At 41.8% G+C, this 24,541-nt stretch overlaps 1 protein-coding gene across 1 annotated transcript in view; it reads right to left on the reverse strand.

Annotated features, from left to right (window-relative positions):
- LOC118407080 (kielin/chordin-like protein) overlaps window positions 1-24,541 on the reverse strand; it is a 108,781-nt gene that overhangs the window by 28,760 nt on the left and 55,480 nt on the right. The window contains exons 9-32 of the mRNA XM_035807499.1: window positions 20,292-20,449; window positions 19,465-19,588; window positions 19,017-19,119; window positions 17,883-18,744; window positions 17,444-17,570; window positions 16,930-17,115; window positions 16,141-16,256; window positions 14,925-15,113; window positions 12,862-13,033; window positions 11,957-12,133; window positions 11,747-11,829; window positions 11,372-11,468; window positions 11,064-11,134; window positions 10,184-10,277; window positions 9,610-9,783; window positions 8,081-8,163; window positions 7,660-7,753; window positions 6,643-6,722; window positions 6,123-6,216; window positions 3,485-3,567; window positions 3,007-3,100; window positions 2,030-2,115; window positions 1,149-1,319; window positions 258-351 (exon numbers count right to left, since the gene is read on the reverse strand). Coding sequence (XP_035663392.1) covers window positions 258-351; window positions 1,149-1,319; window positions 2,030-2,115; window positions 3,007-3,100; window positions 3,485-3,567; window positions 6,123-6,216; window positions 6,643-6,722; window positions 7,660-7,753; window positions 8,081-8,163; window positions 9,610-9,783; window positions 10,184-10,277; window positions 11,064-11,134; window positions 11,372-11,468; window positions 11,747-11,829; window positions 11,957-12,133; window positions 12,862-13,033; window positions 14,925-15,113; window positions 16,141-16,256; window positions 16,930-17,115; window positions 17,444-17,570; window positions 17,883-18,744; window positions 19,017-19,119; window positions 19,465-19,588; window positions 20,292-20,449 — 3,612 coding nt within the window. The remainder of the gene's footprint in view (window positions 1-257; window positions 352-1,148; window positions 1,320-2,029; window positions 2,116-3,006; window positions 3,101-3,484; window positions 3,568-6,122; window positions 6,217-6,642; window positions 6,723-7,659; window positions 7,754-8,080; window positions 8,164-9,609; window positions 9,784-10,183; window positions 10,278-11,063; window positions 11,135-11,371; window positions 11,469-11,746; window positions 11,830-11,956; window positions 12,134-12,861; window positions 13,034-14,924; window positions 15,114-16,140; window positions 16,257-16,929; window positions 17,116-17,443; window positions 17,571-17,882; window positions 18,745-19,016; window positions 19,120-19,464; window positions 19,589-20,291; window positions 20,450-24,541) is intronic.

The following is a 24,541-nucleotide window of genomic DNA, read 5'->3' on the forward strand; positions in this document are numbered from 1 at the left end:
TCACTGCATAGATAACACCCCCACCCCATGTACCCCTGGAAAGAGTGGCAAAGGCAGAGAGGGCCCTGCAGGGGTTAAGTACAGGTTTGTTTGTGAAACTTTGAACCTTTGTTTATTCATGAAAGCTCAAATCAGCCTGCAGGCCGCTTTTCATTGAGGTCATGGGGGAAGAAGCAAGGGTCAAACAAAGTATATACATTACAGTTCATATCATCAGGTTATTGATTTGATGGATTGATTGATTGATTTGAACTCACCTCCGCACACAGGGCAGCATTCCCCAGGTGGAACTATGGGATTGGCACACGGTGTAGCAGCACATCTTACAGTGTTGCAAATGATATCTCCATTCTGGAAAACAAGGACCATGATGAAAATAAAAACACTTTCAGGGATCTAGCTAGTGCATTTTAGCGTAGTGGGCCACTACGCTCAAATTTGTGACCACTACGCTCATTTTTAACTAGTGTAGTGGTGCTTTGCTATCATTTACTTGTTCAACAATGTCTAATCAATATCTAAACAATGAAAAATGATGATATGCCATTCAAAACTGACTGTGATGTTAACAGAATACCAACTTTTAACTCAACATTATCAAAATCTCACCGTGGAGGGCCCAAGACCCCCCCTTCAACACCAATCTCCTGATTGGTCACTTTGCTACCATGCCATTCCCACTACGCTAAAATGAAATCCTGGCTAGAACCCTGACTTTGGTTGATATACATGTACAACTGGAGCCAACTTCAACATAAATGACATGGTTTGCATGAACAAATCATGTGAAGCTTTTGACAAGGACCTGAATCAGTGTCTTTGTTAGCTGCCAACCACACACCTACAATGTGTAAGTGCAGTCATCTTTCAGACTTGAAGAAAATACAGCACAAGAAGCTAAAGGCTCTATCCTGCTAGTTAAAGCTTGTAATATATTTCACAAATCATGTTTTATATGCTTGTACGTAGGTCAATTAATTCAAATCCACTTGTATGTATAGTCTTATAAGACTTTTGAGAAAGTTCTTGCAGTTTTTCGTGTCAATAAAGAATCTCTGAGTCAGTAGCAGTTTATTAGTTACATTTTGTGTATATCTAGCTAAAGAGTTGTTCTGTTTCATAGAACAATGAACATGACAATGGGCTACCTGACAGATACAGCGTGTGCATGGGTCCTGTTTGTCCACGGGAGCACCGTTCCTGTACTCCACCCCCTGGTACGTACACCCGTCACACGAGGCGCAGCACTGGCCTGGCCGCTGGACAGGGTTATCACACCGCACCTGGCAGGCCTCACGTCTGCACACGATAGAACCCTCCTGGAAATAGAACATGGGAATTCAGGGAACTTTCTGCAATCAGTAGAATATGACTAAAATGATACATTCCAGAAATGTTCTGAATCAACTTATCATACAATATCAAAATCATTTAGACATTACATGCATGACAAGAGCACCTTTACAAAAGTAGCTTCTGAGTTCATACAATTGATATGAAGACTGCTACTGAACAGTAACTTGAAAAAATTCAATTTCCTCTTACCATAGTCAACCTACTAACTGAGCTATACACAAGCATTTTGTGAAAGTATCATTTGTCTTGGCTATACATGTTGTAAAATGTAAATTTTGTTCTTTAATGCAGGGCTCTAGCCAGCTCGAAATTTTTTTCCGTCAGCCAATTTCAATCGTCGTGAAAACCGCAAAAATTCATTTTCCCTATGACACTACAAAGTAGTAAACGTTGCCATTCAGACCTTGAAAAACGGGTTTTAATGAGATTATCGTATGCGAAAGAGCGCCGACACACATTGTCAACAATCATAAAATAGCAAAACAAACAGTGTGTGGCTTTTACAGCCGTGGACGGCATTTTCAAGCCACCTGTAGCTTCCACCAAGGATTTTTGTCCGTCAAGGTTGATGGATTGCTTTTAAAACTTTTTCCGTCAGATGCAGCATATTTCCGTCAATTGACGGAAAAACGGACGCTGGCTAGAGCCCTGCTTTAATGGCGAAATCACTTACTGTGCAGGTGCAAAGTTGACATCTGTCCTCGGGTGACCTAAACTGGGCTCCAGACACGTGACGCTGGCCATAACTGTCCACACAACCTGGGGAAAACAAGTCAAAGAATGGTACTTTCTGTTATAACTATAATTTCTCATTATCAAATCTACACATATGTTGGTTGCCAATTATTCTACAGATCTGGAGAAATCTCTTCTAAGAAATCAATGCCAAATGCAAATCACTGTTACAGGGTTAAGGTATTTCGGTTGGCTAAATTGGCATTGAGACCTTCCATTGTTCTCTCATTAATGAATAACGAACGAATTGAGCCGGAACGAACATTGATAGATGGGCATGAAAAAAATCTAAATCTGATTTTTGGGGGCCAAATTGATGACGTCATCAGGTTTTATTGCCCCTAATATTATTTTTTCTATGACAAAATACAGCATCTTGGTACACACCACTGCAATGAAACTATATTTTTCATGTGCATAATGATGAAGGCTACAAACTCACAGTTGCACAAACTGATATCTACTAACAATCTGTAGTTATTAAGAATTAATCCTTTTTGATTAGATGAAAACAAACATTTTCTAATTACTACAGATCATTAGTAGATATCAATTTGCGCAACCGTGCGTTTGTAGCTTTCATCATTATGCAACAAAAAACGAAGTTTCATTACAGTGGTATGTACCAAAGTATTGTATTTTGGTACTTTGTCATAGAAAAAAATGTATTTTGTCATAGAAAAAAATTATACTAGAGGCAATAAAAATGATGACGTCATCAATTTGGCCCCCAAAACATCAGATTTAGAATTCTCTAATGCCCATCTATCAATATTCGTTACTGCTCCATTCTGTCTTAATCCATTAATAAGAAAACAGTGGAAGGTCAAAATGCCAATTTAGCCAACCGAGATACCTTAAGGAAGGAGGGAGAATGTAAGGACAAAGAGATAGCAAAGATTTCAACTTTCCTACCTCTGCAGACAGGGCAGCAGCTGCCAGGGGGCACTTCTACATCCACACAATTGACAGGCTGGCACTGCTCACGGACGCACTGGACAACTCCATACTGGGGCAGGTAAAACACAATATAGGTCTTCCAACATGACACAAATATATACACAGATATACATGTACATGTGCATGTTGTTGCTTTTCTTCATCTATCCAGTATCTATCTTATTTATCACATCTAATTTCAGATACATGCTTAATCTGATTGATAATCATCAGTGAGTGAGGACCCATTCTTAAGCATCAGCCACCCTCATCAAAATATAAAATGCAACTAAAAAAATTATTGTCATGCTATCATTGGATAAATCAATTATTGTGATTGACAGTCAGGATAATTTTCTTCTCCAACGAGTTTGGAATCAACATTAAAAATATCACAAGAGCACAAATCAAGTCTGCCAACACTACTTTGGAAACACCAAACTGGTATACTTACAGAGCACCTGCACTGGTTACAGAGGTCTCCCTGTGCCACAAATGTCATCCCATTCCTGATGGACTGGCCTTCATAGAAGCAATCTGTAAGGTATGAAAAGGAGTTATGGCTTTTGACCTTTTTTATTGTTGTATGATTAGGATATTTGCTGATACTACAATCAGCACAAAAAGTTGAGGAATTTAATCTTTTTTCGTGACCTACTCACGGAAGTGTCCCTGGGTGCTCAACCCATGAGTGTAAGATCATAACAAGTGGAATATCCTTGTAAAGGCAAATTAAGACTGAAGCTTTCAAGTATTCACAGAGATATCATTAACTGAAATCAAATTTCCAAACTCTTGTGTTGAATTTCAATAGTGCTCATCTTTTGAGAAAATATGCATTGGAGAATGGGCACAAATAGCCTAACAGAAGAAGTAATGCTAGTCTGTATGGTTTAAGCCATTTGGTACAGGTAAACACAGTGTAAGCACCTCCTCTGTGAAAATTCAAGCGTCCGAAACTGCCCGGACGGCGTCTACAAGCGTCCAATGGCGTCCGAGCGCGTTTCAGACGTTCTGGACGCGTTCATTGCCGTCCGAAACGGCCGCGGACACATCGTGAGCGTCCGTGCCGTTCTGTCAGTTTTTATGGTGAACGCCCGAACGGCTGAAAGACCTTCCATTGCCGTCGGAGACGGCCACTGGTGGGGCTATAAAATACTTAGTCACCCGACGCCGGCAGACGGCTGCGTCTTTTCTTATGATCCCCACGGGAAACATGACGTTTTAACTTCTGCACATGCGCCAATTTCAGCGGGTGAATTCGAATTTCAGACCGTTGAACACTCCGGCGGTTGCAGGACTTATGTTCAGAAGGTGACTATTTCTGTGGATTTCATGTCCGTTTGTTAAATTTTGCGCACTTTTGGACCAAGGACTTCACGTCTAGACGTAGCAGCTGATGTTTGTACGACAGTGTGCTGAGGTTGGGTTTACGGCGATGACTGTATCCGTTATTTATACTAAAAAGAATGTACAAAAATTATTTGTCGTGCGCCGACAAGGGGGAAAAATTATACTACTTACTCGAAGCAGCAAACCTTGGACAGCAGAAATCACAGATGTGACAGACGTCAAAAGAAGCAGCGGTTCTTCCGTTAGCTGATTGTCGATACTTTGCAGGCGCCGGTAAGTGAATACTTCGCATTTTATTCTAATATTTTGTACAATCATCTGTTGCAAAGTTTACCGACGACATGTTGTTACGGGTGCCCTCCCCACATACGCGAAGAAATGATAAAATGTAGGATCTTGTTTTGATGCCACAAAATAAAAAGAATTATGAACACGTTGTAGAATACTTGTAAAAAATATCTGTTGTTTCTATTAAGAATGATAATGCTGTTAAAATGTAGATTTAGACAACAGATAATGAGATAGCACCTACCGATTTTGCCGGTGCCAATCAAAATCTCAGTCGGCTCTTCCAACTACTTGGGGTTAGGAACTTATGAAACGGAAGACTTTATTTCACTACCTCGAAATAAAAAAAATGACTTATGATCTTTGTAGAAAATTTAACGTTATTTCACATTTATATATCCAGTCTTTAGCAAATACTGGTGCAATTAAAATTTACGATAGAAAATTTCAAACGTCCTGTATTTACCCTTGATGTTATGTGGGCTCGTCCATTCTGATGTAACGTGTCGGCACGGCGGCACAAAAAGCTGCGGACACGATTGAAGGCCGGATTGAATTTCGTACATGTAGCAAAGTTGATTAAACGCCGCGGAGTACGTGTAAACAATTTACGAAGAAATTTGTTCAAGTTGTGTTTGATTTTAGCTAAACCTGACGGCCCGGTGGTGGGTGGTCTTCTACAATTCACTGCCTGGCTGAATATTTGTTTGTTTGGTATGTGGCAACGCTTGTCCCAACAGGCCATAAAATTATAGCCGTGACCGGACGGCGTCAGAAACGGCGTCCGGGCAGCCGTCTACGCACGTTCCAAATTAAATGCACCGGCCCGTTATGAGTTTCTACCGTACTGCCTGACTAACTAAAACTGTGTCTTGAAGAAAAAATATTTTGCTAGGAGTTTGGCCCAGATATTAACCTTTAATAATATAGCGATGACAGCCTCTTGGCCTTTCATTCCATTTTCTGTCGAATTTTACGATCTGTACCCCCCGTGGGAAGGCGTGGTGGAGGCTACCGCCCGTACCAGCGGCCTGGATTACGCCGTTTATGCCCGTCGCAACCGGCGTCCGATCCGTCCCAGCAGCCTGGATTACATCATTTACGTCCGTCGCAATCGGCGTCTGGTCCGTCCGCAGAGACGTCTGTTCCCAGCGGGGGGCCCGCCCGACGGAGCGCGGGAGCGTCCGGCTGCCCGCTTTCAGACGCCGTCTCGGACGTCCCGAACGTCCGACCGGACGCGTCTAAAGTGCCAATCTAGACGCGTCCAAGCGTTTGTTATGCCGTTCGGACCGTCTTGGACGTTTCGTCGGGCGTTCAAAAGCCCGTCCCATGCCGTCCGCCGCCGTAACCGTCCAAAGCGTCCCAATAATTTAAGACGCCTTGGACGGTTGTCGCAAACGGCGTTTCGCCGTCTGAGACGCTTGAATTTTCACAGAGGCTGGCTGTCTTACCTGTACAAGGTGAGCAGCAGGTGCCAGGTGTCCTGACTCCATGTGGACAGGTTTGTCTGCACACCTGCAGGTTAGCACAGTTCACACTACCACCCTGTGGGGAAAACACAAGTCATGTTACAATTGGGACAGGACTTGGACCACCAAAAGACCCGAACAGCTGCTGCTAAACTCCCTTAGCCTATGGAATTGACAAGCTAGTCAACGTTGTCATCATTCAGTTGCTGCGCAGGCAATTGTTACATGTAAATCTATAGTTTCTTTCAGTCCCTTCTGTTACCAGCAAGATGACTAATCTGTTTTGGAGAAAGCTGACCACTGTAGTCTACCAAGAGCTGTTGGATGTACTGAACATAGGAGTCTCAAGCTAGTAATCTCTTAGGTTTAAAGACTGTTACAAAAAGGGGGGGTTTGCCCTAGTACCTTTTTCAGAGTCTTGCCATGCCATCATATTATGCAGCTGTCAAACCAATGGATAAAAAAAAATAAAATCACACAAAAAAATTCTGTAGTGCCATACCCTGCAGCTGCACTCCTGACAGTTGTCTGGTGTTCTCCATGTCTGTCCCTCGCTGTATGCTGCACCGTCGTGGGTGCAGGCTGGTGACATGGTAACGTTAGCATTGTCAGTGTCAGAAAATATCAGCAATGAAGCAAATGACACACCAAAAAGTAGTTACTCAAGCAACTGGGTATGGTTATGGAAATGGTCAAACGTTTCAACTACTATCCAGTAGTTCTCATCAGTGTCACTGACCGTTTTCAAAACCATATCCAGATGCTTGAGAAACTACTTTATGGTGTATCTTATTACCTGAATGTCTAACCTACTTTGATGAAGCAAATGGCATTAAATAGGCTAAAGGAAAGACTTTTTTCCATTTTCTTAAAGACATTTTTTCATTTTCTTAAAAGAAGGATGATCAAATTAAACCTAATTGTTAGGTACCAAAACAAGCTCAGTTTACATGTAAAACTGACAGATTACATACAGTTAACGTTAGTTGTAGTGATCATCAATATAGTAGTATTTGATTATACTGCTGCTGGCATCCCTGACACAGTGTTACGCAGCAGTCAGCCAAGTTGGTTGGAAAAAGAGACTGAGTTAATAATTACAGCAACTAAATATTAGAGACAATGGAATTGTGAATAAAGTACATGTACATGTTAGACAACAGAAAATACACTGAGGCATTGAGAGAGGGAGAGGATTTTCTTCCAACAGGACGTAATAGCACTGAGAATTGATAGACATGTACCTGTCCCTGCCATGACATGGACACAAAGGAAAGACCACACTGTAGGAGCCTTAAACACACATAACAAGTAACAGTCACAATTGGATCTAAATGTACAACACACAGATACACATATACAAGACAGAACACTTAGCAGGACATAGAAATGTAGGAAATGATTAAAGAGTAATCCATGTCTATGTATGTTACAATGAAGGACATTTATACAAGAAATTGATGCATCGTTCAGAATCACCTTTAGTTCATAAACTTTTAAGTATATTTCAAAGTCTTACCAGGACAGATGGGGCAGCACCTTCCCAGGGGCTTGACTGGGTTAGCACACGGAGCAGGAGGGCAGGGGACGGGGTTACATCTCACCAGGCCTTGCTAACAGGAGAAATGTATACATCTAACATGAGCTTAAAAGTTGTTTAATCAAGACTACTACTACATCATCATCATTGATTTCCTACTATGCAAGCGACAGTAAGTTTCTTTCAGCCCCTAAAATTTGTTGCTTGCAATACGACTGCTCTGTTTTGGAGCAAATTTGGTCATTGTAGTCTCCCAGGAGCTTTGGTTCAGGGTAAAAAAAGAAGCTCAATTGAAATAGACATTTCTAACATTAACTATAATACTCCAGCATGCACTCAACTTTAGCTGTCAAAAGTTAAACAAAGAACTACCAGTGCAGAAGAAAAAGAATTGCCTTACCAGACAGGAACAGTTGAGGCAGGGGTTGGACATAGGAGTGAAGTAGGTGCCATCATCAAATGTCATCATCTCATACTCACAACCTGAAACAGGAATTGATAAGAGTCTTTATAAATTATCTCCTACAGATTGTATATTGTAGCTTTGCCTAAGAGCTCTTCCATGAAGTCAGAACCATATCATAAACTCAAAAGCAGTGTTTTCTATTCAGCATATTTCTGCGCCAAATTCTTAATGACAAATAAGCTTGAGAACAATAGCGATTTTATTCTTTGCTTCTCAGATTAAAAAAAAATCTATATTGGAATATCAATATGATGGTCTGTACCTTGAAGCACACCAGTTCAGAGAGCAAACAGATTCAGATTCAAGTCACAACAGCCTTCTGTTTTCATGATGTTCTCAAGCTAAGATGTTACATAAATTTCTGATAACCTTTAAAAAAATGGTGTGGCCTAACTCCTGTTTAACATCTACATAATGCAATGTTGAACCAACCTCCTTCACAGCGTGGGCAGCAGTCCCCAAGGTGTGTGTACTATTCCTGGCACAGCAAGATGGGACATACCCTCATCCTGCTGTTTTCATCAGTATCAAATACAGTCAAACCTGCCCGAGCGACCACCTCTTCTCAGCGACCACCTGGTCATTTCGACCGCTTTTTCTCGGTCCCGATTTTTTTTCCCATTGACGTAAGCATTAAGCGACCTTTTCTCAACGACCACCTGGCCAACGCGACCGCGACCGGCCGAAATTGGGACCCGTAACGACCGCATAACTTTCAAAATTGAGATTTTCATCGATTTTTGATGATTACTAGCGGGATTTTGCGTCGGATTTTGACTGCCATTACAATGTTATGTTTAGAATAAGGATAGCGGCGGTCAATGGGTGAGTCAATGGGGCAGTCTACTGTAATATGGGAGGAAATTTCGTTGTAAGAAAATCCGACTTTGTTTTTTTTTTTAAATCTATATCATTATAAAGTGAATGAATGCTGAAATGTATATGGCCTCATACTTTTTAAAGAAAGATCTGTGTAGTGCTTTTGTCCAACTGTACTGTTACATTCACCCGCGTGGGTAAGTACGCTATCGGGACGTACCGGGCATCGAATTCAAAAGGTGCACCGTAGTTATTTCAGATACGGCGATCAAGAACACAGCGACGCATAAAGGCTTGTATAGTAACTGACAGCATCAAAGTTCCCTTACTGTCTAAAACGTTAGTGTACAAATATTGAGCTTTAAAACACCGTATCGTATAAAAGCTCGATAAAAGCTTGGGGTTAAATTTACAATTTACAGTTTCCATCGGGCATGTTTTGAGTCGATACTCTTCTCAGCGACCACCTGCCCAAATCGACCGCTTTTTCCCGGTCCCCCGGGTGGTCGTCTTGGGCAGGTTTGACTGTAGACTTATCCTATCAGTGCAAAGTACATTTGACCTAATGTGATGAAACTATCCTGACATTCTTGAACATGACTATCATTACTTCTTCTTGACATTTACTGTAATGTTGAACTAACCTCCTTCACAGCGAGGACAGCAGTCCCCAGGGGGTGTGTACTGTTCCTGGCACAGCAGGACAGGACATTCCCTCCTGCGGCACTCCACCTGACCCCTCAGACAGGTGCAGCTGGTGCATCGGTCGGCATCAAAGATCTGCCCATTCCTCAGTTTCCTGCCCTCATACTCACAACCTGGGGTACAAGATCAAACAAGAAGTCATCAACAGGAAGGTGTCAGATTGATAAAAAACGTAAGCAAAGTGAGAACAAATTCTCCTATATTCTATAATCTACAAACCTGATGAAATTATTTTTGGAAGGGAACACCACCCCATTGAACAATTATAGATCATAGATCACTGGAAAATCCACTAAAAAGCTGAAAGAAAACTCTGATGACTATAGTAGTTCCAACTGGAGGAAACTCCCTAAATCCAACCGAAAAACAAAATTGAGTAACATGAAAGGAGTGACTATTGGTAAAAAATGCAGGCATAGATTAGTTTTCAAGGACATAAGAAGGATCTCTGAACAGCTGTTTTTTTCTTAAATTTATAGACTAGACATCAAGAGAGTCAATGATGACCCTGACCTTTGCACTCTGGGCAGCACCTGCCAGCAGGAATTCTGGGATACTGACATGGAGCAGGAGGGCACCTCTGGGTCACACAGTCCTCAACACCTGACTAAAGTCAACGAATAACATAGTGTAAGACAGTTAAGATAAGCAGACACAAAATGGCTAATAGTAGTCAGTGTTCTTTGTCAATCATGATAAACATAACATATCACATACTATTTTCTCTCATTATAAGGCAGTTTCATCAAGTATGGTAACACATCAGAAAATAGCTTTTTAAATTCACATGTACAAATCAGTTTTATTTTGTCAGCTATATCATAAACCAGATATATCATTTCTCCAATTATATGGCAGTTTAACGCTTGGGTCATAGCAGCTTCTTATTTTGTGACAACATGCAACTGAAGTTAACACTGTGTTGGCCCTATCCTTGGTGCTGAATAAAATCTTCCTTAAACAACTGCTAGTATCAATCGATTATTGAATGACATTAACACTTTGTCACTCCTGTCCTTGGTGCTAAATGCTAACCCAAAGATCTGTTGGCATTATTCAATGACAAATACTTCGTTATCCCTGTCCTTGGTGCTGAATGATAACCTTAACAACTGTACTTGTTACTGAATGACATTTACACTATGTTGCTCCTGTCCTTGGTGCTGAACAACCATTAGACACATTTATACCACTACTGACATGCGACGAAGATGACGATGGTGATGATGATGACTGCTATTTAATGGTATTGACAATAGGTTGTTACTGTTAATGCTGCTAAATGATAATTATCTATACTAGACCCTATGATAATGACAAGTAGGCGGTGCGTTACGCTGAACGGCTGTTATACCGGCTATATAGATACAGATACAGATGACACTAAGCTTACCAGACATGTACAGGTGGTGCAGGGGTCTTGCTGCCATCTGTCACCATTACTGTGGTCTCCACAGTTCAACTCTGAAACAGGACAGGGAAGATGACACATAATGTCTATATTAGTTATCAATTGAAGTAGTGCAATCGCTCAAGCTTTGATATACAAGAAACAAATGTTGAATTTCAAACATCCTGTAGCAAATAGATCTGATGAATTGTGGCAGTAAAGCTATGGGGAAAACTATGTATACACTGCCTATGATATTAAGAAAATTGTGTTCTATGTGTGCAGAAAGATGTGTATGTGGCCTACTATACCTTGTGGACAGACAGGACAACACTTTCCAGGCTGTGGGATTGGGTTGGAGCACTGCGGCTGGGGGCAAAACATCCTCGCACACTCCACATTCCCTCTCTATGGAATAGGAAGAAATTACATAGATGTTAGCTACACATACACAATTGTACCAAGGATTGTCCACAAAAAGTCAATTATCTTTATTGCAAACCTGAGGCATCTTTGGGAAAGTCAAGCTTGTGTCCTGCAAAATTCAGCAGTCTACTTACAGGAAAGGCTTTTGTCAACTGTTGTTTAAGTTATACCATGCTCAAAAATTCTACAACATAGAATTGTTATAGTGACTTAAAACAAATATGACAGCGCACACAGAACAAAAGATAAGTCTGGCTCACCTGACAGGTGCAAGTCTGGCACACGTCCACCTGATCTATAAACTCTGTTCCATCATTGTACACTTTGTTCTTGTACTCACAGTCTGTCATGGAAGGGGAAGGGAAGAAAAGATCAGACAAAAAAAAAAGGTTTCCAGCGCACGCACTGTTTATCCACCATATTGAACATTTGATTTGCTAGCCAATACATTTACTACAGTGAAAACTTACCAGTACAGGCCGGGGAAGGGCAGCACTCCCCTGGGACAGAGACGGGGTTCCTACAGCGGGGAGGGGGGCAGATGATGGGCGCACACAGAACACGGCCCATCTGGCAGGTGCAGGACTGGCAGGGTTCCGGTTGCCATGACGACCCTTCCCCATGTTCCTCTCCATTCTGTGAGCAGCCTGCAACAGGTAGGTGTGGATTCATCACATCAGCTTTAACTTTTGTGTATTTTGATTAAGTTTAGCGTACTGTTTAGTAGATGGAGAAGCTAGCAAACTATTGTGCTGGATGGTGCACAGCATAGTAGTGAGGGAAGGTGTCAAAGTGGTACACAGAAACTGGGAGAACTGGCTAAACAAACAAAGATGGCAACAATACACCATAACATCTATATTTACTGTCTCAGTAGATGGGGCAAATACTATAGACAAAACATAAAACACAACAGAATTTTAATAATTGAATAATCAAACTGTTTTTTTAACAGGCACTGCCCTTGGTGCTGAAATAGGTGTTCCTAACACCTACAATGCAGGATCGAGTTGTGCCACAGAAAGGGGTAATAAGTGTAAATACAAATTTAATATTGTTTCCTTTTAGAGGAGTTCTGATTCATATCTTACCATTGCAGTTGATAATTCTGTTCAATTTGGGTAGAAGATCTTTCTTAGTAATTTTAGTTTTTGTATCTTTCTGTTATGTTTAGTTGAGTGTATTCAATATACCTTGAGCAGCCTATCGACAGTCAACAAACTAAAGACAACTCAACATCACAGTTGACAAATGTGAACTAAAGGGCTTTTTGTAAGGGTAAAGGGGAATTTTGGCCATTTTGGCATCATCACAGTTGACAATCCTGTACCTAATGTAACTAATGCATTCTATAAAAAAAGAAAAGACAACTCACCATCACAGTTGACGATCCTGTTGCCCACAAACCAGACAGCGGTGCAGGTTCCACAGAAGTCCACCCGACAGTCTGCCTGGGGGAAGGCTGCGCAGGTCAGCCCGGCGCAGGGGTTCCGTCGGCAGATCACATACTCCGTGTCACAGGGGCAGGCTGAGATGAAGTTGTCAACCTACATGTGACAAAACAACGTGATGCAGTTGAAAAATATAATGCTCGGCTGAAAGGTTAATTTTTCTTTACCTAAGGATTTGTAAGTTGACAATAAGTAAAGTTCTTTTTTTTTTTAACCTAACAATGTCTTGGAAAAGTTTAATAACACAAAAACTTTGCAGCAGATCACATACTCCATGTCACACGCACAGGCTGAGATGAAGTTGTCAACCTACATGTGACAAAACAACGTGATGCAGTTGGAAAATATAATGCTCGGCTGAAAGGTTAATTTTTCTTTACCTAAGGATTTGTAAGTTGACAATAAGTAAAGTTCTTTTTTTTTTAACCTAACAATGTCTTGGAAAAGTTTAATAACACAAAAACTTTGCAGCAGATCACATACTCCATGTCACACGCACAGGCTGAGATGAAGTTGTCAACCTACATGTGACAAAACAACGTGATGCAGTTGAAAAATATAATGCTCGGCTGAAAGGTTAATTTTTCTTTACCTAAGGATTTGTAAGTTGACAATAAGTAAAGTTCTTTTTTTTTTTAACCTAACAATGTCTTGGAAAAGTTTAATAACACAAAAACTTTGCAGCAGATCACATACTCCATGTCACACGCACAGGCTGAGATGAAGTTGTCAACCTGATAAGGCAAAAAAAGGACCAGGATTAAAAACTTAAGATAATGTTTGGCTTAAAAAAAGTGTTTTGGTTGAAGGAAATTCTGGGGATTTTTGCAATTTGGTACCTATCAGTATATTTGATGCAATGATGCAATTGCAAATGTCAGTACACCATAAGTGCAATACCAACCGTCTGTCTGTTGTAGTGATGATGAAAGTTGATCGTTTGACCTTGTTTTGTACTGTCTATATATTTAGATTTGAATGGATCAGGTAATCGTACGTTTTTTAAACCAAATTTATAACAATGCTTGTAATTACCTAATGTGCTATTATTGTGCAATTATGCAGCCTTTGTGAAGTACAGGCACAATTCAGTCAACCTTGACGGTTTGACTGTGAGGCCTTGTATATTTTATGTATATTTTTATGTGAATAAATAAACCAATCTAAACTCACGTCAAAGTAGAAAATTTTGAACATTATGTTTACAGGACTGAGCTCTCCTTTTACTCTATTATCTATCATTGCATCAAACTGCTGTTCGATCTCTATGATTTAGTTACAGCAATTCAGTTATAACATCTATTACCAGACTAAAAAATGCAGATTGTGCAGACTAGACAGACTTCAGAAGGAGGGGATCATTCTAGACTGAGAGGACAGGAATAAGCAATTCCATCGTCTGACAGACCTCAAGGCTGTATGTAACCGAGGGAATGATAAAAGATGTTTAACACATTTCCCTTTGCTACAGTTATTGATATTTATAGGGGCGTGGACTGCGCAAAGGCTTTTATAAGGTAAGATGTACATTGTAAGACACAAAATAATACCTTGAAACAGAATCTATTGGCCCAGTGTGATCCGGGGTACTAGGAAATCCTGACTAGGAACATCTGAGTCACGTCCTTGCAATTTTCTTGGGCTATTTTCACTGTACCAACTACTACGTATACATATCTTAAGGAACACACCTTGAAACAGAATCTGTCTGCCCAGTGTGATCCGGGGTACTGGGAGATCCTGACTGGGATCATCTGAGTCACATCCTTACAATTTTCTTGTGCTGTTTTCACTGTATTAACTATATATGTCAGAACTATCCACTACATATCTACTTACCTTGAAACAGAATCTGTCTGCCCAGTGTGATCCGGGTTACAGGAAGATCCTGACTGGGACCATCTGAGTCACGTCTTTACAATTTTCTTGTGCTGTTTTCACTGTATTAACTATATACGTCAGAACTATCCACTACATATCTACTTACCTTGAAACAGAATCTGTCGGCCCAGTGTGATCCCGGGTACTGGGAGATCCTGACTGGGACCATCTGAGTCACGTCCTTGCGATCCTGGATCCAGTTCTGCTCGTACCAGGTGACGGGCAGGGGCTGGAGCTCCACACAGGTCCGCTCAATCGTCATCAGGAAGTTCTTGTTCTGTTGGTACAGTCGGTCCTGGAAGGGAAGGAAAACAGCAAATAGTTTGAAAAATAATGGATCTGATGATTTAGAAGTTAATATCACTTTACATGTATATCAGCCTAGCTCAAATGAACTCAATGACCAGATGAGCTTATCTTCCACTGGTCATGACAGGGATAACTGGTTTACTGTATCAAGGCAATTTCCATATAAACCATGTCTCAACATTATGAAGATGAAGATGACTTAATCTGCGATTGGCTGCAGATGAAGATCAATAAATCTGGAGCCACCAGTACCAAAACAGCTTATAGAATGAAGGAACTACATGTGACACAACTGTAACTATTGAACACTGGTTATAGAATTTAGGTAGGTAGTATAATGACGAGACCTACATGTATTGGGCTGTACCACACCGTCAGAGTTATACCACCCCTTACGGGGTGACATAGCCTTTCTTTGGCTGATACAAGACGGGTGCGCCAGGTCTTAAAGGGGCATTCCACTCCACACGAGAGTGTTATTTTTCGATAGATATTCATTTTAGGAAGTGATAATTGCATACTACTTCACATTATACGATAAAGTACCCAGTTGCTCCACATGCCTCAAAAGCATTCAATGTTCTACTAAACTCCACAAGTACCCTCTAATTGAATTAATCCTATGGCTGAATACAATGCAAAACTTTTAGTTAAGGTTACAAAACTAAATTCAGGTTCGCTAAGAAACCTCGTCTTGTTCTTGTATTCTTTGCTATCTTATGAGCAATTTGCCTTCTCGGTGTGCTTAGCGTACCTCATTTATTCCAAAAATATGTACGATAAACAAAGTGTCTATGTGTATAGGGAATGCATGGGTAGGGTCTGCATGGGTTTAGTGAGTGTCATTATTGTTTTATAAAACACACATCACGTAATTCATCCCAAGGTGAATTCCACAAAGTTCGGCTGATTATGCATTCATTGATACATTATCTATTGGAAAACAATACTCCCTTCTGGAGTGGAATGCCCCTTTAAATTCAAAGAAGAAACAACATGCACAAGTAACATACCTGCACACGGTACAGTAGGGAGGTGACATGAGGTCCACCGTAGGAGTAGTTACAGTTCTGCTGGTTGTAGCCTCGCAGGTTGTACCCGTACCTGTCATAACCACTTCTTGTTAAACCTGTGAGCAACAAATAGAGCTGTTGTTTAGATGGAAACTATTGCATGGTAGAATAGTTATTCCACACCAGGGCTCGAAATACTTTTTTCTGCATACCTGCACTAGTGTAGGTAACATTGAAAATTACCTGCACCATACAAATCTTACCTGCACCACTATGAATTTAGGAAGTATGGATCATACTAAAATTCTTCAGGAACTATAGCTATTTTTTCTGTGCAGTTATACTTTATAAGTGGTGACAGTCAATGCAGCTAATAACAATTCAGATACACCTACATCATACTATTCATAGAACATTTATGTATAAAACCCAGTACATGGACCTGGAGTGCAGGTTGGGTGCAGGTAGACACCAGAAATACCTGCACAGATCCAATTTTACCTGCACTAAGGTGCATATGCAGGTGGTATTTCGAGCCCTGCACACATACAACATGTAACATACTTGGACAATAACTGCTAATACTCTGAGAAAAAATAAGTTAAAGGCTTTCTAAATAATCATAAATCATCATTTTGTAGTGTCATGTTTTTTCAATGTTATGACATCATGTAAAAGTAAAAAAAGTTCAGTTACCCAGACATTATATTATCATTCATGGTACTTCTTTCTATTTATTCTTTCCCTGACAATTCCTTTTTTGAGGACACCCGCAATGTTAAGACTTACCACTGACATCATAGCAGGCATCACAGAATCCTTCTGGTCCATAATATTCACTCTGGTCCTGTTCCCCTTGGCGGTTGTAACCTTGACGATTGTATCCACGGTTATCGTATCCGTCACGGTCGTAACCATAGCGATCAAAGCCATTACGATCATAACCAGAGTTATCAAACCCATCTCTGTTAAACCCTGTGTTGTAAAATAGAATCTGTTTTTAGACCAACAAGTTATCGAACAATAATACATGGAAGTAGAATATACAGAAAGTATTCAAACGATGTATAACTATAGTTTATCTGCAAATTTCTACCCAAAGACTTTTTGCAAGGTACTAGGTACACAGACGTCACAGGAAAAAGGCAAAAAATGTTGAGTGTACAGAACTATTCTGGTCCTTCAATTTAAGTTTCATCTGTACCTTACGTTGAAATCAAAAGTACTTAGAGAGCTAAAAAAAATGCCTGCGCTAACCAACTGAAAGTACTAATTAAGAACTTCAAGTCCTCTAAAATCTCACCTTGTTTGTTGTATCCATATTGGTTATACCCCAGTCTGTCGTAGCCACTTCTGTCATATCCTAACTGGTCGTACCCGTCTGCACTGTAGAAATTTCTAGAGTCCGGCCTACCCCTGCGGTCATATCCCTGTAATAGTAAAATCAAAGCGAAAATTTTGGAATGATAAATTGATGTATCATACCACACTTTTATTCATGTGAAGTGGTACAGAATTCAGGTCATTTCAACTCAAGAAGGCTCAGAAGACTGATGAAAGCTTGTTAGTAAGTGCTTTAATTTGTATATGTAAAGTATAAAATCTCTTAAAGTGATAACAGTTGATGATGAACCATAAGCAGCCCTTAGTAAGGATTCAACGTCAATTAAGAATAAGATCTGATAAAGATTTCCCTTTCAGATTTCAAACAGATGACGAAGCAATAAAATTTGACAGCTCACCTGCAAGTTGAATCCATACACATCAAATCCATTCCTGTCAAACCCTTGTCTGTTAAACCCGAGTTCATTGAACCCATCCTGTCCAAATATGGTGGCAGCATCAGTGTTGTTACACGGTGTACCAATGGAAGGAAGCCTGTAGGTATAACAGAGCTGGGACTCGATGTTTAAGACATCCTCGGGTCTAACATGGAAGGGGTACATCGGAACCTCCTTGAGAAACTCTGGGTAATTGTCTGGCCTGTTCCCCGGCTTGTTTTGCCACCTCCAGTACAGAAAGTCAATGTAAGAGTAGATTGCAAAGTAGACTGGATCGTATGGGCTTGCCACGGATTTCATATCGCCGCCGACAAAGAGGTTGACATATGCAGCGTACGTTTCCAGACAGCTGCGCATGGTTTCGTAGTCGTTACTGCTGATGGCAAGCAGCATATCCACCATGGTCGGGAGTTGGACGGTGAGGTTGAAATCACGGACCAAACACGGTCGCCAGGACTGCGATCCCTCGAATGGGTTGTCTGGGACGCAAGCGCCCTTACCGTTCCCTCCAAAATAGTTGGCCTGCCAAATGATCGCCTCGGCAAAGTTTCCAACGTCTGTGGTGAAGTCGAAGTAGGGCAAGACAACACCGCAGTCAAGCTCCTGAAGCTTTTGCTCCACCCTGCGAAGGAACAGACGATTCCAGGGCAAGAAAGAAGCGCCACCTTTTGCTTCAGAGATGTGGTGCATGTAGAGGTCGCGAAACTCGTCCCAGGCGTTACGGGGACCAGAATCCTTCAGTTCTTGAACGGCTTCGTGGAAGCGCTTCATTTCTTCGCTGGTCATGTCCCTGATCTCCTTCCTAACTGTCATCTGCACACACCTGAGGGAAGCCATTGTAATTTTTAAAGAATTAGCCATAAAAGGACCTGCAGTCCCAGGAACTTTTCTTGTTGGGAAGGAAAAAAAGTCATCCCATCATGAAATTTGAACTTCGTAACAGGAAATTTATGAGAATGTTTTTATCTTTATCTTTATTTTTCACAAGCTCAAAATGACAACTTAACAACAAAAGTTAACAACTTGGGCCTCCACACAATAGGTGTCCTGTATTTGACTCTGAATACAATAAAGGACAACAGTAGTGCCCCCCACCTGCAGTCTATGTTCCCGTTAGGCTCACAGGTGCACTGCTGGCAGCCATGTTTGAAGGTCGTTCCTGCCCGGTAGAATCTTCTTGTTCCAATTACCACACAACCTGTTAAAAACATGATGTGAAAAAGAAACTTTTACCTACACTGATTCCCAATTAAAATCAGTTCCTGTTTAATGTCGCCGTCATATAACAAGAATATTGATCAGCAAAGGAGTCTCCAAGCCTTAAATGACACTTTCTATCCACTGATTTTTAGAGTTTAGCGATGTCACAGTGACCTGTCCAATGTTACGGAGCACATTTTCAGATTGAGTCTTTGGCAAGTTCTACATTCTGCAGCAATTTGTGCCATTCTGTTGGTCAAAGGTCATCATCAGGGTATCATAAGCTTAAGGGCGACCTTTCATGAGAAGATACTTTGACCTGACCTTTATCCTATGACCCTACCTGGAGGAGTCCTGCATGTGTCAGGTTCACACTGTTGACCTGGCTGGAAGGCCACGACCTCTCTCCTCACATTGTCACCTGGACCCATGACCTCTAACCTGCGACACTCATTTAGGTCACGGACCTAGCAGTGCAGTCACAAAAAATCTCATATTTTACATGTGCTGTATTTCTGCTTAACATACCAAGAATAAACAATTCACAAGGTGATGACAACTTTACATGAAATGTAAACAAGGTGCTTTTGATCAAGTTTAGCTCACTGTTGGTCTACTCATTTACTGGTTGTGACAGAAAAGACAGATGCCATGAAAAGATAATATTCACAGATTCACTGTTACAGTAGAGATATACCTCTTTCTCTTCTTGACAAATGAGAAACTTGGGCTATGGCTGACCATGCTGGTTGTAAGGACTGCGTTTTGAAGTAGCATGCAACTTAGGTGAGCAACAACAGCTTGGATTTAAACTCGAACCCTCTTGGTCCACAGACAGGGTTATTAACCAGTGCACTCCATATGCTATAATATAATACTTCTCTACTCCTTTATCCATTGCTCAATGTACCCAATTTCACACTTGCAAACATAACCACATTTTGCTTGGTGCAACTTAGTTTCAAACCCAGGCAGCTCAGTGCACAACCTGAAATTTTGCATTTGAAACACTGGTTTCCTCCCACCTAGATGTATCTGCAAGAAATGATGATGGGCAAATCTGAAGAAAGTGATTACTTAGAAGTGGGGCAACCTGAAATGTTGATGGCATTACCTGACGTTTGCCACCTAAGCAACTAGGCTGAAAAAGTATTTTGAGCACTCCTTCACCTGACATGTGACCCCCTGCTGCAGCACCACGAAGCCCTTGTTGATGGTGACGTCTGGCCGGTTGGTCCTGCCGTAGGTCCGATGGCAGCAGGCTCCGATCACACACCGACTCTGGCAGTCCTGCAGGGTCTTAAAGTTGTTACCATTCCCGTTACAACCTGGAAATGCAGGGAGAAGAAAACACAATGGTATACTAGTACACAGATCAAATTTTCAACGACCACTGTCGCCATCTTCAGAATCAATACTGATGACCAATCACTTCAGAACATAAACTTGTGAGGGAGGAACTTAAAGATGTTACCATTCCTGTTACAGCCTAGAAATGTAAAAAGAATATTACTAAGCTGTATAGCTGTAAATGATAATTCAAGGGAGGTTAATATTGTGGGTCAGCTAATATCCACTGTGTCTAGGGCATGGAATTTGAAGGTGAAGCCCAATCCTCTCCTTTTGCCGAATTTTACCTCCCCAACAGAAGTCAGATAGTATACCCATTGTTACACCTGGGCAAAGTGAGGAAAGTATTGCTATTCTAAGTGAGGTACATAGACGCTCCTGACCTGGTTTCCCATTCTTGAATGGCGACACCTGGTCGGGAGTAGTCCACGTGACCTCACGACACACCTGGACATTCTCACCTGTTTAAGGGGGTATTTTAACGTTGAAAATTCCCAGTTAGCCCTCTTTGACCTTCGCGAGCTCCAGGAGAGGGAACAGGCGGCTATGATTCGACCTCAACGCCACGCTCCTCCGCCCCCGCCGCCGCCCCTCGTGCCGGGCGGAGTCCAGCAGCAGGCAGCGCAGATGGGGACGGGCGCCCCAGCGATTCCCCAGCCCCAGGCGCCACCGGTCCAGCTAGCCGCCGCGGCTCCTCCAGTTGGCCAGCAGGCCCAGGCTCCGCCGGCCCCAGTCCCGCCGGTTCCAGCCCCGCCGGCCCCGGTTCCGCAGGCCGCGGGGCCGCCAGGTCAAGCTTAAGCCGTGGGTCCTCCAGTTCCTGTCCAGCAGGCTCCGCCGGGCCCAGTTCCGCCGGCCCCGGTCCAAGCACAAGCGGCCGTTGGTCCAGTTCCAGCTCCGGATCCAGTTCCTGGCCAGCAGGCCCAGGGTGGTCTCCAGGAGGTAGGCACTGTCGTATTTTTGTTTGGTTCAGTCAGTTTGGCCGGCGTAGGATGATTATTAGGTTTTAGCGGAACTGTACTTTGTTTTGTTTGGCCTTGTAAGTTTTACCTTTTTTCCATTTAATGTGTGTTTTATTTGTTGCTTGGTTTCTCTAATTTTGCTTGTTTTGTTGAGTAGCGAGTATTGTTGTGTGCTTTGTACGTTGTTTGCGGGAATTTGGGTAAAACGTAGGTCCAGGTGTTTACGCAGTTGAATTGTAATGCTAATTAACGTACACGGTGTTCGGCAATTGGTTGTGAATTGTAAATGAATTACTTGTCAACAGTTAACGTAACACGTGGGATGCACGCGATATGAGATGTGGCGAAAGGTTTGCTCGCAAGGTTTTATTGATTTTGCGTTACATTTTGGGCGAATGGTGTGCTCGCAAAGTATGATTTTGATGTATTTTCTGTACGTACTGGTGTCGTTGCCGTGATGGACTGGCGAATGGTATGCTCGCAATTTTCGGAACGATGCATATGTAAATTTACGGGGGGAATGTTATCAATTTGTATTTGACGTGGTAACGGGGTTAGTACTATGTAATGCATTGAACTGTTTTGGCGAAAGGTGTGCTCGCAAGTTAGCGGTGATTCTGTGGGGTACGATTTGTGGTTTGTTCGCTTTTACAAAAAGTTTTTGACTCGCTCGGTAAGTGCGAAGTTCGCGTTGCCCGCGTTACGTCAGAAGTGATTTGGCGAAAGGTTTGCTCGCTAGTTTCGCAGTGATGTTCTTGATTTGTTCTAGTGGCTAGAAAAACGTAAAATGTGATTGGCTATGTGAGTGCTGAGTATCGCGTTTAACTTGTTACATGAGAAGTGAGTGAGCAACTGGTTGGCTTGCAAAGTTCCGCGATGTGTGCTTTGGAAAGTGGCGAAAGGTGGATATGATTTTTTGGAAAAAATTTAAAAATAAAAATTTTTTTTTTCTTTTTTTTTCTGTTAACTTTTTTGTCGCGCACCTATTGATACAATTGAAGTGATTTGGCCAAGGTGTTTTTCCGTGCAAGTTATGTGGTATCGGTGATGTGAATTGTCGAGAGTGTACGCGCATTCGGTCAGTTTTCACATTTGTTCTATGTAGGGGGGAACTGCGCGTTGCCCGTGTTAAAATTGGAATTGTTTTGGCTGTTGATTTTTCGCAGATGCCGCATTGTTGTGTTGAACCGCAGATGTTAAACTCGCGGTTTGACTTATGACGGGGAGTTGTTAGTTTAATTGTGTGTCATTTTCAGGCGCAATTGTTGGGATTTTTTTGTTGACTGGCAAGCTTACTGGGATGTGATGGAAAATGCTAATTGTTAAGCTTCCCAAATGTTTCTTGGGACAGTGTATTGAGAATTGATCCGTGATGAAACGGGAGTTCTTAAGAGTGCGTTATGTTCCCTCCCAGGTGGTGAATCAGTTACAGCAACAACTGAAAAACATGGAGGAGGCCAAGCTAATGGAAAAAGTGGAGGAGGCCAAGTACCAAGCTTTGGAACAAGCGCGCATCCCCCACCCGATGTTTTCGTCCTCACGTCTTATTTCATCATTGGCTTATCTCGAGGAGAAGGCTCGGGCGGTAAACCACCCGGATCTGCGGAAATTCAGTGCGACCTTACGTGAATCCCGGGGTTATGAGTTCCATCCTAACCTCGGGAGGATGGTGTTGGGAGCTCTTGGACCCAAGGAGGACGAGGAGGTCTCTAAAACTTTTTCGTCGGTTTCTAATCAGTATCAGCGACATTATTATTCGACCACCTCCTTCTCCAGGGCGCGAGCTTTTGATCAATCTAGGGGTAAATGCTGGAAGTGCGACGAGTACGGGCACTTGCAGCTTGACTGCCCCCTGAATAGGGGCGGGCCAGTCCGACACCAGTGGTCTGGGACTTCTGCACGGGGTAGAGGTCGTGGTCGCGGTCGAGGCCGGGGCAACATGTTTTGAAATTAAAATGCTTTTCGGCGTGTATTAGTGAAGGACCGGCCCCGACTGTGCCCAGGAGGCGACTGTGTTTTTGGCATGTGATATTTTTGCAACAGGTTGTAAGTTACTAGTGGTAATATCAGAGTTGTGCAGATGTATCTTTGATTTGTATTGTTTGTTACCTGCTATGAATTTCCACATTGTATAAGAACTTTAAGAAGGAATGGAATTTGTAAATCATGCCGCACGTTTTAACTAATTCAGAGAATCAATTTGGTAACGTGCAGATTTGTGCCTGAAGTGATTATGTTGAGGTATTTTTTGTATTTGTTATTTTGCTATTTGGCGACGTTTTGGTAGCATTGTTAATTTTTAGTATTCTATGCTTTGTTTTATTATGCTGCATTGTTTGTTAACGACCAGACAACCAAGTTTGTATTATGATGTGGCGCAAGTTTGAAGAGATCGTTTTGCTTTTGTAAGTTTTTGGTTTTTGAAGGAACATGCCATTAAACTCTTGCCCTTGGAAAAATGTGTGGTGTTATAATGGTCGGAGTGTTCGGTAATTGATTGAAGTTACACTTAGTGTTATTTCACTGAAGTGTTGAAGTTTTTTTTTATTTAGAACGCTGAAGTTTATGAGTAACTCGATTGATGATAGTAGTTTTGAGCTGTCGCATTTTATGTTTTCATTTAAGCATTTCTGAGCAAGTTTCGTAGCAACTCTGGGCGGGTGACCTTTTTATTGTTTCCACGTAAAGAGTACTTCACTTTGTAGTAGTTAAGAGTGATATTTCCATAAAGACCGTAATCGTTTCTTGCGTGTTAAAAGAAATTAAGCCTAGCGTAGCTTTAAATGTTTCTCGTGAGCTCACAAATAGGCTTGGTTGTCGTTTTAGCGGTCAGACATCCCGCATAGTTACGAGTTTTTTCTAGTGGCCAGACAACTAGTATCTGTTGGGAGAGTTTGTATTAAATGCAAAACGCAGTATCCAAGTGGCCTATTCCACATTACAGAATTTGAGGGGGTTTTGTTCAACTGCCGCGGAAAGATGAGTTCCTTTACACGTTTCAATACAGCGTTCTTATTAGACTGTGGAGGGAGGCTTTTGGCAGATTAGTTGATGGTTTCAATGTGCGAAGACCTTTAGTGTACTTTCATAACCACTGGGTTTGGTACAGGT

This window comes from Branchiostoma floridae, chromosome 19 (genome assembly GCF_000003815.2).
Source record: "Branchiostoma floridae strain S238N-H82 chromosome 19, Bfl_VNyyK, whole genome shotgun sequence".
Lineage (NCBI taxonomy): Eukaryota > Metazoa > Chordata > Leptocardii > Amphioxiformes > Branchiostomatidae > Branchiostoma > Branchiostoma floridae.